Genomic DNA, 13791 nt, shown 5'->3' with positions numbered 1-13791 from the left:
GGATTCAGTGGAGGATGAATAAAGAAGGGGAAAGGGGAGGGTTATGGGAGAAAATTATGATCATGGTGATTGTCCACATGTATGGAGGTTGTCAATAAAAATATTTTAAAAAAAAACTTTCAAATGACAAGTTGGAGAACAACTTCAGATAAAGCATATACTAGGTGGAATCCAACTATCTTGTTGAGTCCTCTCTGATCTGCCAAAGGTCAAACACAAAGCCAAAAGGATCTAGCAAAATGCCTATCATATATGATTGAGTTAATTAGATTAATTAAAGTTCCCACCACAGTAGATATGGAATATTGACTTTCTCAACTTTGATTCTGACTTGGAATGGATATAAAGAGAGATTTAACTTAAGGCCTCATTTTACCTACATAGGGAACAGGTGGATTTTTCAAATAATGAAGAATAAGTCATTGAGAGACATCAGGGAAAAGGAAAATAGTGCCTGCCCTTTCTGGCCTGATGACTTCTTCTATTAACCCCACTCCATAAGAAATAAGTAAATTCCTAGGAGAGAAACGCTCAGCAGCAAATAGCTTCACATTCCACAAACAAATGTTTCTTGGACTTCTGAGCTCTACAGTGGTCAAATATGTAATATTCTTTAATCCTTGCTTTCTGATAGCCACAGCAATTTTTGCTTGTAAAAGGCTTTGTAGGCCATACCTTATCTATGTCAACTGCCCATTTCTGTATTATTGCACAAAACAGTTCTAAATATCATGAAAATGAATGGGTGTAGCTGTATGCCAATAAAGCTTGGTTTCTGGACAATTAAATTAAAACTTCATATCATTGTCATGTATCATGAAATATTATTCTACTTTTTCCCAACCAGTAAAAAATACAAAACCTATCCCATTGTTTTATTTTCTTTTTTGCATGGTTGTGTCTGTGTGTGTTATGTGTGCATGTGTATATGCATGTGTATGTGTGTGAAGGCAGGCATGCAGGTGTATACACATATATGTGAAGGCCAGAAATTGATATCAGGCATCTTTCTCAATGACTCCCCACTGTATTTTTTGAGACAAGGTTTCATGCTAAACCTAAAACTCATTGAGTTGACTAGCCTAGCTTGCTAGTGAGTCTTAGTCATTCCTTATCTCTACCCCCCACCCACCCACATACACACACACACAAGCAGTGAGATTAGAAGCATGTGTCACCATGCTTCACTTTTATGAGGGTTCTGGGAATCCAAATTCAGATCCATATATTTGTCCAGCAAGTACTTTACCTAACCCCAACACTCATTCTGAACTCAAGGCCATACAAAAAAAAAAAAAAAAAAAAAAACAGAAACAAAAACAAAAACAAAAAAACAATAAACCAGGTGGAGGGCAGGATTTGGACCATAGGTCATAGTTTGTCAGCTCCAGTCCTATTTCCAGGCACAGCACACACTTTGTAGAGTCTTCATCCTCTCAGAGAATACTGTTTCACCAGAGGACAACAAGCTTCACTTGATAGGTAAAGTGAGGACTCACTCAGCTGGGAAAAACTCCTACATTCACTTAGGGGAATGTGTGGCTTTTTCTGATTTCTATGTGATAGCTAAAAATTGTGTCAGGTTCCCATGGTTCCTTTTATTAAATATATTTATTTATTTGAGAGACAGAAAGAGGGACATGGGGAGGGAAAGAGGGAATAGGCATGCCAGGGCCTCCAGCCACTGAAAACAAACTCCAGATGCATGCATCCTCTTGTGCATCTGGCTTCTGTGGGTTCTGGATAATTGAACTGGGATCCTTTGGTTTTTCAGGCTAATGCCTTACAAGCTAAGCCATCTATCCTGACCCATATGGTTCCTTTATCATGAATGGAGTGTGTGGTGGTTTGAATAAAATGTTACCAACAGGCTCATAGCAGTAATTCAGGAGAGTTGCTGGGCCTTTGAGAGGTGGAGCCTTGCTGATGGGGGTGTATCGCTGGGGACTTGTTTTTGAGTAATACAGGCCAGCTCCAAGTCCAGTACTGAGACTACTTCCTTCCACCTGGCTATTTGCTCTTGCAAAACTTCCCCTGCTATGATGAAGCTTTGCCTCAAACCTGTAAGCCAAAAGAAACCCTTTCCTTCCATCAGCTGTTCTGTCCCAGGAACAAGAAGGTAACTGGTACCTACAGGCTCTTTAGAAAACGTTAGGTAATGAATTGGTTATTATCAGGTTATTTTTGCATGTGATGAACCAAGAAAAGAATTGGGAACTTCATGAAGAGAATTTAAAGGAATGTTTAGATGACAGTACTCTGGCAGAAGATTTCCATGATGCATTCAAGAAGATAGGGCATGTGCAAGACAAAAGAAAAAGTAGTGTCATTGAGAGCACAAATAAGGAGAAAATGCAGTTGTAGGTTTCCCTAAACTGTGGGTCTAATGAATGGCAATATGGTGAAGCAAATGGTGATATGGAAGCTTGATTGGAGGGGCATGCATCTCATGCAAAGACAAACAATTCTATCTTTTCTACCAGAGAATCATGTAAAAGTGAAGATATCAAAGAACCTTAAATTAAATCAGACTGGTTTTGTAAGTCCTTCCCCCATTTTGGATAAATGACGCACCATTACCAAGTTCACATCAAATTTATTAAGTACAAAGTCACTCAAATATTATGCTTGCCTACATATAGCGTGAATTACTGAATAGAGTATGTATTGGTTATTTAATACACTTCTAATCAATCTTCAAGTATGTAATATTGCTGTGCTTAGAAGTAGGCTAAGTTTTATTCTTAAGCTGATAATAATACATACAATATGAAAGCATTTGTGAACTTATTTTATAATTTCTTTGTCTAATAAAGTAACTCGAGAATTTAGGAAACATCCCACGACATTTGAGAGGGCAAAGGTCCCAGACAGTCAGATAGTATTTTTGTTCATGGAGTGAAAAGCAGAAATAATGGATGGGAACCCTAGCACATAAGTAAGTATGCCAAAGACCACAAGAGTGTATAAATCTAAGAAGCATTTATTGAGGTCTGCTTTTTGTTCATTACTGCTTAGACCCTCTGAGAGTATACACAGGATTCTAGAGATTGGGTACCAGCTTCACATGGTGTATATTAAATTGAAATTTCTGCTCACTTAACAGTGGGTAGAAATCAAGCATGCTCTGGGGGCTCATCAAGTTTGCTGTGCTGCTTTTGTGTTGTCAAGGAAATGCTGATCTGTGTGATCTCTCACCTGTCTTCTCTTTTTTGTCTTGGACCTACCACCCCAAAGAAAGCATGGTACATGACAAACATTACTTTGGGCAAATTACTATACTACTTGAATTAAGTTAATGTAATTTTTTAAGGAAGCATGGCATTCTTCATTCTGTACACTAAGGTTAGAATGCAGATTCTGTATAGTCCAACCCTTGATCCCAAGATACATCCTTTTTTCTTCCAACTAGTCACTCAACAGTTGTTCCCATTTTCATCCTCCCTGCCCAGCATGTGAAGCCAAAGATATACTTTCCTTATATTACTAAAGTAAAATATAGGCACTAATAAACAGAAGAGGTATGAAGTCCTAAAGTATAAATAAATACTGAAAGCAATGTCAGTGAAAATACCCACTTCTCAGCCATATTTTCTTTGGACAGCTTTTCCTGAACAAGAAACATAGTTTTGATATTTAATAACATATTTATAATTTCATATTTTTGTGCCATGGAGTTAACATTTATATACAGTAAAATCACCTCAGGAGGAAAAAGATTTTTCTAAAATGAAGTCTGAGCATCATCACTGTTTTCGAATCCTGCATTACTTTCTCCTTTACTGATGTCCACAGAGGCATAAGGGTTTTCTTCTCTCTTTGTTTGATTTTTCCTGTTAAGTAAAACAAAGTCACCTCAATACAGTGATGTTAGAAAGACACTTCACTGACCAGACTGATAAAGATCAAAGCGTTTGATGGTACCCTGTGCTAAAAAATGCTGAGTTGAGAAAACAGGAACATTCATAAACTAGGGTTATAAGTATTCATTCTATGTCTACTGGAGACAATTTGGCAATATTGATTAAAATTAGAAGTCCACATTGATATTAATCCAGCTTTTGCACTGCCAGGATTTATTTTACAGCTAGATTATCACACACAGCAAATTATTTATATTAAACCATTGCACCTTTCTGTTTGTTTTGTTTTGTTTTGTTTTTCAAGGTAGGGTTTCACTCTAGTCCAGGCAGACCTGGAATTCATTATGTAGTCTCAGGGTGGCTTTGAACTCACAGCAATCCTCCTAACTCTGCCTCCCAAGTGCTGGGATTAAAGGTGTGTGCCACCATGCCTTGGTGTTATACCTTTTTTTTTAAATAGGTACAAACATTTGATTACAACATGAGTCCACTGGTAGAGGATGGGTTTATAAAAGTATCAACATAGTTCCATAAAATGGAAAATTAGTTTGCCAGAAAAGGGAGAAGCTCTTTGTGCAACTAATCTGGGAAAACTGCTAAAGCATACAAAATGATAAATAAAAATTTGCAATACATAGTTCACATGTACTTTAAAACAGTATGTAAGATATACATCCAAAAAAAAAAAAAACCTGACCACTTTGATTATTTAGGAAGAAAACTTGGAAGCAAAGAGACTTTTGTATTTTTAAAAATTTCAACCATACATGAGTATGTTACCTATCTGATTTTTTGTTGTTGTTTTTTCGAGGTAGGGTCTCAGTCTAGCTCAGGCTGACCTAGACTTCACTATGGAGTCTCAGGGTGACCTAGATCTCATGGCAATCCTCCTAATTCTGCCTCCCAAGTGCTGGGATTAAAGGTGTGCACCACCACGCCTGGCACCTATCTGATTTTTTAATGAAGATATTTGGTGGAATTGAAAGTCTCTACATTAAAGAAAACTGATTAAAATAGATGAATACATGTAGAGATTCAATTGAGAGCATTTTGTAAACAGCATAAAATGTATACAGAATTGGCCAGTAAGTTAAAAAGGAGACATAAAGGGAAGAGAAAGGAAGGGAGGAGGGTACTTAATAGGTTGCTATTGTATATATGTAAGTACAATGATTTTTATGGGGAGGTAATATGATGGAGAATGGAATTTCAAAGGAAAAAGTGTGGGGGGAGGGAGGGAATTAACATGGGATTTTTTTATAATCATGGAAAATGCTAAAAAAAATTAAAAAAATTTTAAAAAGTATACAGAATTGTATTAAACACTATCAAACATTAATAATCCATTTTAAAAGCCCAACAAAGTCAGTTATTTCTCAAAGCCAGGAGGAAAAATCTAGTAGTAAAACAAGACTAAAAATCAGGTCATTCATGACTAAAATCCTCAATCAACTTTGATTTTTAATTCAAATTACAACATACCTGACCATGAACTAAAATGATACCTTGAGCTACCCAAGGAAGACTGAAGGCATCAAGCAAATCTCAGAGCTCATTCTTGACTGACAGTACAGTTCAAACCTATTACCAATCCATTCTCTAGAGATTAAACAAGATTTATCAGTGAGGACCATCTAATTAGCCCACCCCTGATGAGCTTATACTGCCTCTTTGCAGGAGGGATAGGATGGAGTTTATCACAGAAGGCTAACAAACATTAGGCAGACATTTACTGTGTGGGCTTATTCAGAAAGTGACATAAGCCGGGCCTGGTGGCACATGCCTTTAATCCTAGCACTAGGGAGGCAGAGGTAGGAGAATTGCCATGAGTTCAAGGCCACCCTCAGACTACATAATGATTTACAGGTCAGCCTGGACCAGAATGGGACCCTACCTCAAAAAAAAAGAAGAAGGTGACATGCCAATGACATCTGTAAAATTTCTAAAGATGCATTAGTAGAGTTTGTTGCAAATTGCCCAATAAATAGTTGGCTTATACATTATGCATTTACTAAAATTTTCTAATTAATAATTTCCTAATTTCTGCTTAAAAATTTTTTTTCTTAAGAAAGAACAGGGCTGGAGAGATGGCTTAGTGGTTAAGGTGTTTGCCTACAAAGCCAAAGGACCCCAATTCGATTCCCCAGGACCCACGTAAGGCAGATGCTCAAGGGGATGCATGCATTTGGAGTTGGTTTACAGTGGCTAAAGGCCCTGGGGTGACTATTCTCTCTCTCTCTCTCTCTCTCATAAATAATATATTTTTTAAAAAAAGAAAGAGCACTTACTTCTTTCGACCTTTGATCCCAGTAATAATCAGAATAACCAAGCCAAGCACTACCATTCCCATCACAACTCCAAAAACAATCAGCCAAATGGTGACAGGAGGCTGGTAAGGGGTCCCAAGTGTTGGGTAAATCCCCAGAAACTCCAAGGTATTATCATCCAAGCGGAAAGCATCATTGATACGGCCCCGGGACATTCTATTTGAAAAAGCAAAACAATAAAGAGAACAGTTAAACCAAATAAAATTTTGTGTAATTATTCTTTATATCATGGTTCCCAAAAGTACTTGACAAGGCTTATTGTAAGAATGTACACCTTACTCAGAGAGCAGTGTGGAAGAGTGAGTGGAAAGATGTAAGAACAACAGGGTAGGAAGGAGTATCAGGAGGCATAGTCACCCCCAGTCCAGAGACTGACACATTCATAAACTCATGGTGAACACCAACAACCCCACTGAGGATCCTTAGTGGTTTGGGGGTGGGGAAGAGGGAATATAAGAGTATAATACGAGGGATAAAAACCAACACATGATTTATTCATACAGTAAAGTTCATAATAAAAAACAACAAAAAATGAATGTGTGCCTTAGAGTTGGATGTGATGGTACATGCTTATAATCTCAGCACTGAGGAGGTAAAGTGGAGAAGATTCCTGTAAATTTCAGGTCTTTTTGCACTATATAGAGAGATCTGGGCCATTTAGGGCTACCTAGCCAGGCTCTGCATATATATATATATATATATATATATATATATATATATATATATATATATATATATATATCCCTAAAATAACAAAATCAAAATCGATTGGCCCAGTGAAAACATATAAAGTTTTGACAATTATGGATCTTTTATTTCTTATACCATGAATTGTCTACCAATATCCTTATCCTCATTAGTAATCCATTTAAAATTTGAGAGCAACAGACAGAGAACGAGGCAGAGAGAGAGAGAGAGAGAGAGAGAGAGAGAGAGAGAGAGAGAGAGAGAGAGAATGGGCGGGCCAGGGCTACCAGCCTTTGCAAACGAACTCCAGACGAGTGCACCCCCGTGTGCATCTGGCTAACGTGGGACCTGGGGAACCGAGCCTCGAACCGGGGTCCTTAGGCATCACAGGCAAGCGCTTAACCGCTAAGCCATCTCTCCAGCCCAAGTAATCCATTTAAAAAATGGTCTTGGGCTGGAGAAATGGCTGAGCGGTTAAGTGCTTGCCTGTGAAGCCTAAGGACCCTGGTTCAAGGCTCAATTCCCCAGGGCCCATGTTAGGCAAATGCACAAGGGGGCGCACGCATCTGGAGTTCGTTTACAGTGGCTGGAGGCCCTGGCGCGCCCATTCTCTCTCTCTCTCTATCTACCTCTTTCTCTCTCTGTCTGTGCTCTCAAACAAATAAATAAAAATAAACAAAAAAAATTTTAAATGGTCTCACAACTTTGGAAATGTGCAAATGGTTGGTATTTAAAAGCAAAGTTAGCATAATTGGCAAGAAGTTCCCATCTGCCAGAGTATACCTACAATGACTTTCCAACAAACTATCTCTCTTCTCCAAATGCCTCATGTCTGTCTCACACCAAAGTCTCTGCAGAAGACTTTTCCAAGTTCAAGGTACTAGTGTTTGGAGATAGCATAGAGAGCATACAAGAAAGAGGCAACTGTGAATTTCCCCAGCACTGAGATGGGAAATGGCTCAGGCTTATGAAAAAAAAAGATGAATATTACTTAAAACAAAAGCAGTAAAATGAGGAACATTTTGGGTTGGAGATTGAAGTATCTATAATCACAGCCTCCAATCCTTAGGTACATTGCAGGCCAGAAGGTCAGTCTACCAGAAAGGGAAGAATTAACTGTGTAACCTCTGGCAATCTCAGGGATTTGGTTCTCAAGGAAGTCCTGGAAAAGGAAAGTTTGAGGTTCCCTGTAGCTTATAGCTAGATATACAGGAAGAGAAGGCTCTTTTAAGAGGATCTCATCCAGCATTTTCCCTAACACAGACACAAATATTTGGAAGGAGGAGGGTGAATCTCTAAGCATGGTTGAGTCATGCATTCCAACCAAGCAAGTCTTGAATCTGTTTTCAGAGGTAAACTGGATCCACTGCTGCAGTTCAAGAGGTCCACCTAGAGAGAGGCCCAGTGCAGTGAGCATACTAAGCCTTTTATTTGAAAATGATTTTTTTATTTTTGTTTATTTATTTATTTGAGAGCGACAGACAGAAAGAAGGAGGCAGAGAGAGAATGGGTGTGCCAAGGCTTCCAATCACTGCAAACGAACTCCAAACACTTGCAACCCCTTGTGCATCTGGCTAACATGGGTCCTGGGGAATTGAGTCTCAAACCAGGGTCCTTAGGCTTCACAGGCAAGCACTTAACTGCTAAGCCATCTCTCCAGCCTGAGCCTTTTTTTTTTTAAGATAAAGAGAACCATCTATACGGTCTTTCTATTTTCCACTACCGATATATTATGGGAAACAGCTGAGGCAACCTGAACAAATTATTTATTCTAAACACTCATCACCCACAGTAAGCCCCTTTCCTAGTGTGGAGGACCTTGGGACTCTAATGCTTGACAACCTTATTTCAGCCTTTGGACAGTTCACTGAATATTACATTGATGTCGCAATAGCAAATGATGACAATGTGTGTCCATTTCCCTTCTACACTTATTATTTTCCATGCACAAGGGCCAGACTTTCTTTAGCCAGCACCTATTTCCCTTTGCCTGAGATGCTGGAGAATTAATGTCACCAGGCAGCAGTGCCCAACCAATGACGGATCAGAAGTGGTGAATAAATAAAGGAGCTCCTTCAGCCCTCTGATGAGAAAATTTGGGTGCATACTTCAGAAAGTCTCCCAGAGTTACCTTAATAGGACTAGACTGTAGTGGTGACAATGGTAACTTGTTCAAGAACTTGGAATCTGTCACAGTTCTTCCCTTCTCTGTCTCCTGTCAATACTTTCCTATTGGTGCTCCATGGGGTGCCTCCCAAATAAAGTGCTTATTCCTAAATTCTTCCCTAAGAACTTCCTTCCATTGAGTGGATACCCCAGATCAAGACAATGTTCTTGTTATTGAATTTTTCTGGTCTTAAAAGTCAGATTTGTGGGATGAGTTAAAGCATGTAAATGACTCAGAAAGAGAGCATTAAATATCACTTCTTGTTGCTGCGTTTATCAGTCCCTTCACTGTTATATGGTTTTCTTGCAAGTAAAATGTCACCTGATAGCCTCTTCAACGTCACTTCTAGGAATGATGTCAGACACGTTTTTAGGTGCAGTGACAATGAAATTGAAGGAGATTCTTGGTTTCAGATCACTCACCCTTACATCCTCTACCCTGAAAAGAAACAGAAAGAATCATCTTGCGCCTCCCCCTGCTGGTAGAAAGGAGATTATGCAACAGACGGGACAACATGAACAGTGGGAGGATATAATTGACACACACAAAAAAACTTTTACCCTTCTCAAAGTGCATGCAGTCAACAATATAAATGTTGTGATATGAGGGTTTGACACTATTGGTTCTACTACCATACAAACCCATATTTGTTCAATAAAAATGCCAACTGAAAGGCATCATTGGTGACCCAGGATTGTGAAAAGCAATGTGGTGGACTGTCACAGATAGGAATGGTATGTTTTCATTCCCTAGCCTGGCCCCATGCAGAAAAAAAAAAAAAAAAAACTCAGTTGTACCCATGGATGAGGGTAAAAGTGGGAGTTACTCTACAACATGACAAAGGAACACTCTCACAGCTGCCAGAGTGGAGTCATCCTTGTAAAAAAAAAAAAAAAAAAAAAAAAAAGGCCCTGAATGATGACTTGTATCTCTCTGAATACGAGCCAAAGTCCTCAGAATTGTTTTGAGGCCCACGTGACCTTTCTTTGCTCATTCCTACCCACCCACCCTGCGCAAACTCTGTCCTCCTGACAATGTGTCCTTGTCTTCTAATAGTCACTTCCCCAGCCCCACTGGCCTTGCTGCTGTTCTCGGCCAGAGACTGTGACTGCTGTTGGCCTAGCTGAAACATTTTCTCCACTGTCAGCACTGCCAGCTCCCCGCGTCTCCCTCCTGCTTCATATATTGGCTCCGATTTTAGTAAAATTTGCTTTCTGACCATTTTGGCTAAAATTGAAATACTCCCCTACATCCACACCAGCACCCCTCAGTCTCTTTCCTATTATTGTATTTCCCCCCAGCATGTATTTCCACAAAAACAATGTACTTTGTCTCTCCCACTCCATCTTCTTCTCTCCCTCCTCCCTTATTCCCAGAACATAAGGTCAATGAAAACATTGAAACAAATTTCTTTTCTTTTTTTCCCACTTTTAGAGGTGGGTAAAGCATTTGGAGAAGAGAAAATAGAACTACAAACCCACCAGCATCCTGAAATAGAGCAGCCCAAATTCCAGGACAACAGCAGAGGTTAAAAACTATTCCAAAGATTTTCCTGATTTCTGTTAAAGAAATAGCTCCTCAGATTCTGTCAGGGATGTCCAACCTTTTGACATTACATCTACATTGTCAATACATTACATGGTCATCTACAAATGTGTCAGGCTACATTGATACCTATGTTGGGATACATGCGACCACAGGCCGCAGGTTGGACACATCGAATAAAGTAAGAGAATTTCTCTTATAGAAACTAGCAAATAAACTTACCCAAAAGGAATTATCTGGTTTTTGACTTTTGAAAAATACTCTCTCATGGCATATGCAACAGATGACTGGAACAGGTACATTTCATTGTCATTCCATTCATACTGCAAATTCAGAAAACATTGCTCAGCAGGGATCATAAAAAAGACATGAAACCCAAAGGTTCTCAAGCATTGCTGTTACAATTTCAAGGATTCTTGCTATTTTGTATATATGTGTGTGTGATGCATATATATGTATGAATTGTGTATGTGTGTGTGTTCATGTGCATGAATGTGGGCTCACATGTGCCAAGGTGTGTGTTTGGAGGTCAGAGGACAATTTTCAGTGTCAGTTGTCTCCTTTGGCCTCATTTTGAGCCAGGGTCTCTCAGTGTCATTATTGCCACTTACTACTGCATTCACTAAACTAGATGGTCCAAGAGCTTCTGGGAACTTCTGTCTTCACTTCTCATCTTGGCATCAGCTTACTGGGATTACAGAAGCCCAACATGGCTCCCAGCTTTCACACAAGAGTCTGGGGATCAAAATGCTGGCACTGGGACTTGAGAAATAAGCACTTTATCCACTGAGCAATCTTCCCAGCTATTAAGTCAATGATTTCCAACACATCAGCACTAAGTGAATTTGCTGCTCTAATAAACTCCAGCTAGTAAGGCAACCAACCATGCTTTAGGAATTTCTGGGCCTCTGGCCTTTTCACTTTGTTTTGATCTAAACTGAAAGAAGCACTCTAATGACAGGTTGGTAAATGGGAGCCAACCAAAAGGTGAGGGGTTTGCTTAAACTGTCTATACTTCTATAGAGAAATAGACCTAGGTTTTATTATGATGATAATATGTTCCTAAGCATGTATATTAAAAGAAAGACATTTGATCTAGGTATGGTATCTTACATCGATAATCCCAGCACTTGGGAGGTGGAAACAGGAGGATCAGGAATTCAAGGACAGCTTTGTTACATAGTGAGTTCAAGATCAACTGGGCTGGATGAGAATCTGGGAAGGACGACGAGGAGGAACAGGAGGGCATAAAGAGAAAGAGGAAGAGGGGAAATTTGATATTAAAAGAAAAAAAAACACATTGTGAACAGCAAAGTAATGTGTTCTTGCTTTCCAGTTTTGAGTAGATGGCTTGTGCAGCCTAGAAAATAAAGCATTCACTTTTTTCTCCAGTAGGTGGCAGTAGAGATCAATGGATAATACAAGGTCTGCGTTTCCCCTTTCACTTTCAGAGAACAGTAGTTTTGAAAGATTTCACAACACCATTGTGTTCATTTCACTGGGATTTGAGAAGGTAGTTTGCTCTTAACAGTGATAATTATATCCTGATATTGTTACTAGTAATATCCTGGTTAGTACTTCTGTATTTTTAAAGCACTTAAAGGCTAAATTCTCAAAATAATGTACTAAATCCAGAATCTTAAATTAGTCAGATATCCTGACCCTTATGTATATGCCACAAAAAGTACAGTTCTGGCCCCAGCAAAGCAGACTGCCACTGAGTGAATCCGACTCAGAATATTATTCCATCAAATCCTCTGAAGACTACTTGCCAATCCCTCATTCAGGGAAAGAGAACATGAACACAAATGTGGAAAAAAGCAGAATAGAAAAGATTCCTGCTCTGCCCACAGTGATTAATATTTATTGGAAAAAAGTTATTGGTCCGATGAAGAGCTAATAAAAGTATAACAGATAAGTAATCTCATGGATGCTCGATGATATTAAAAATAGGAATGTGAACTCAGACTTTGAAAAGCAATGAACTTCTATTTTGACTGCTCTGTTAAATTTTTACTTGTTATTTATATCTAAATGGCTCATCTATAAAATTATACTAAAATATTTTATTTCCTTATTTAAGAGAGAGAAACAGACAGGCAGAGAGAGTGAGTATGGGTGTGCCTCTGCAAACAAACTCCAGACACATGTACCAATTTGTGCATCTGTCTTTCCGTGGGTACTGGGAAATTGAGCCCAGGGCCATAAGGCTTTGTAAGCAAGCACTTTTAACTGCTGAGCAATCTCTTCAGCCCTAAAAGTGTTTTTGACCCTTGGCCAATATTTAGCTTTTCAGGAAAAAGAAGAGGTAGAAACTCAATTTTTATAGTACCTTGTACTGTTTTATCACATTGTCCCAGGTTGACTTCTAAACCTGTAAAGCCTTTGGGTTACTATGATACACCCAGGTCTTTGCTTGTCATCTCCTTTCCAATCAATGTATTACTGAAAGGGGTACTATTTGGAAAGAGGAAAAGAATGAGGGTGGGGAGGAAGGAATAAAGAGAATGGAGGATGATGAGCATGATCAGAGCATACTGTGTACATATATGAAAGTCTCAATGAAACCTATTATTTTGTCCAATTAATATGCATTAATAAAAATGTCCTTTGAAAAACTACTACTTCCCATGGGGGGAAACACATCCTTGATACTGAAAACTTAAAACATGGGTAGTCATGAGCCCTAAGGGTGTAACATCTGCTGATGTCTGGAAAAATGTATATAGTATGCTTATCAAACTGCCTAGTAAGCACTTTGCTCTTAATATTTATACCCTTATATTAATGCTACTCTCACTTTGGGTAGAGAATCTTATCTTTTCAGATGGCAGTAACTTTGGGATGATTCAGAAGGTATCATAGTGCTGGAAAGAAGTGGCTGGAGAACTGAGTAACATCTCGATCACACCTTCCAAGGCTCAGGGTCTAATGTGGAAGAGGTGGCAGAAAGAATGTAAGAGCCAAAGGAAGGGTAGGACTCCGTACAACATGCTCCTCCAGACATAAAATGGCCTGGATATTCATGACCTCATAGTGCCTGACACTACCTACACAAGACCATCATAAGAGGAGGAAAAGACCATGACATCAAAATAAAAGAGAGACTGATTGAGATGGGGAGGGAATAGATTGAGAATGAATTTCAAAGGGGAAAGTGGGGAGGGGAGGGAGGGTATTACCATGGGATACTCTTTATAAT

General features: G+C 39.0%; 1 protein-coding gene across 2 annotated transcripts in view; it reads right to left on the bottom strand.

Moving 5' to 3' along the window:
- Positions 1-2963: 2963 nt before the first annotated feature.
- Ace2 (angiotensin converting enzyme 2) overlaps positions 2964-13791 on the bottom strand; it is a 57680-nt gene continuing 46852 nt past the window's right edge. For both annotated transcript variants that reach the window (XM_004671466.3, XM_045140273.1), the window contains 4 exons: positions 10812-10912; positions 9366-9482; positions 6152-6346; positions 2964-3833 (listed from right to left, as the gene is read on the bottom strand). In XM_004671466.3, coding sequence (XP_004671523.1) covers positions 3725-3833; positions 6152-6346; positions 9366-9482; positions 10812-10912 — 522 coding nt within the window. In that variant the 3' untranslated portion in view covers positions 2964-3724. The remainder of the gene's footprint in view (positions 3834-6151; positions 6347-9365; positions 9483-10811; positions 10913-13791) is intronic.

This window comes from Jaculus jaculus, chromosome X (genome assembly GCF_020740685.1).
Source record: "Jaculus jaculus isolate mJacJac1 chromosome X, mJacJac1.mat.Y.cur, whole genome shotgun sequence".
Taxonomy (NCBI): domain Eukaryota; kingdom Metazoa; phylum Chordata; class Mammalia; order Rodentia; family Dipodidae; genus Jaculus; species Jaculus jaculus.
The sequence above is the reverse complement of the archived record's forward strand: the minus strand, read 5'-3'. Positions and strand labels throughout refer to the sequence as shown.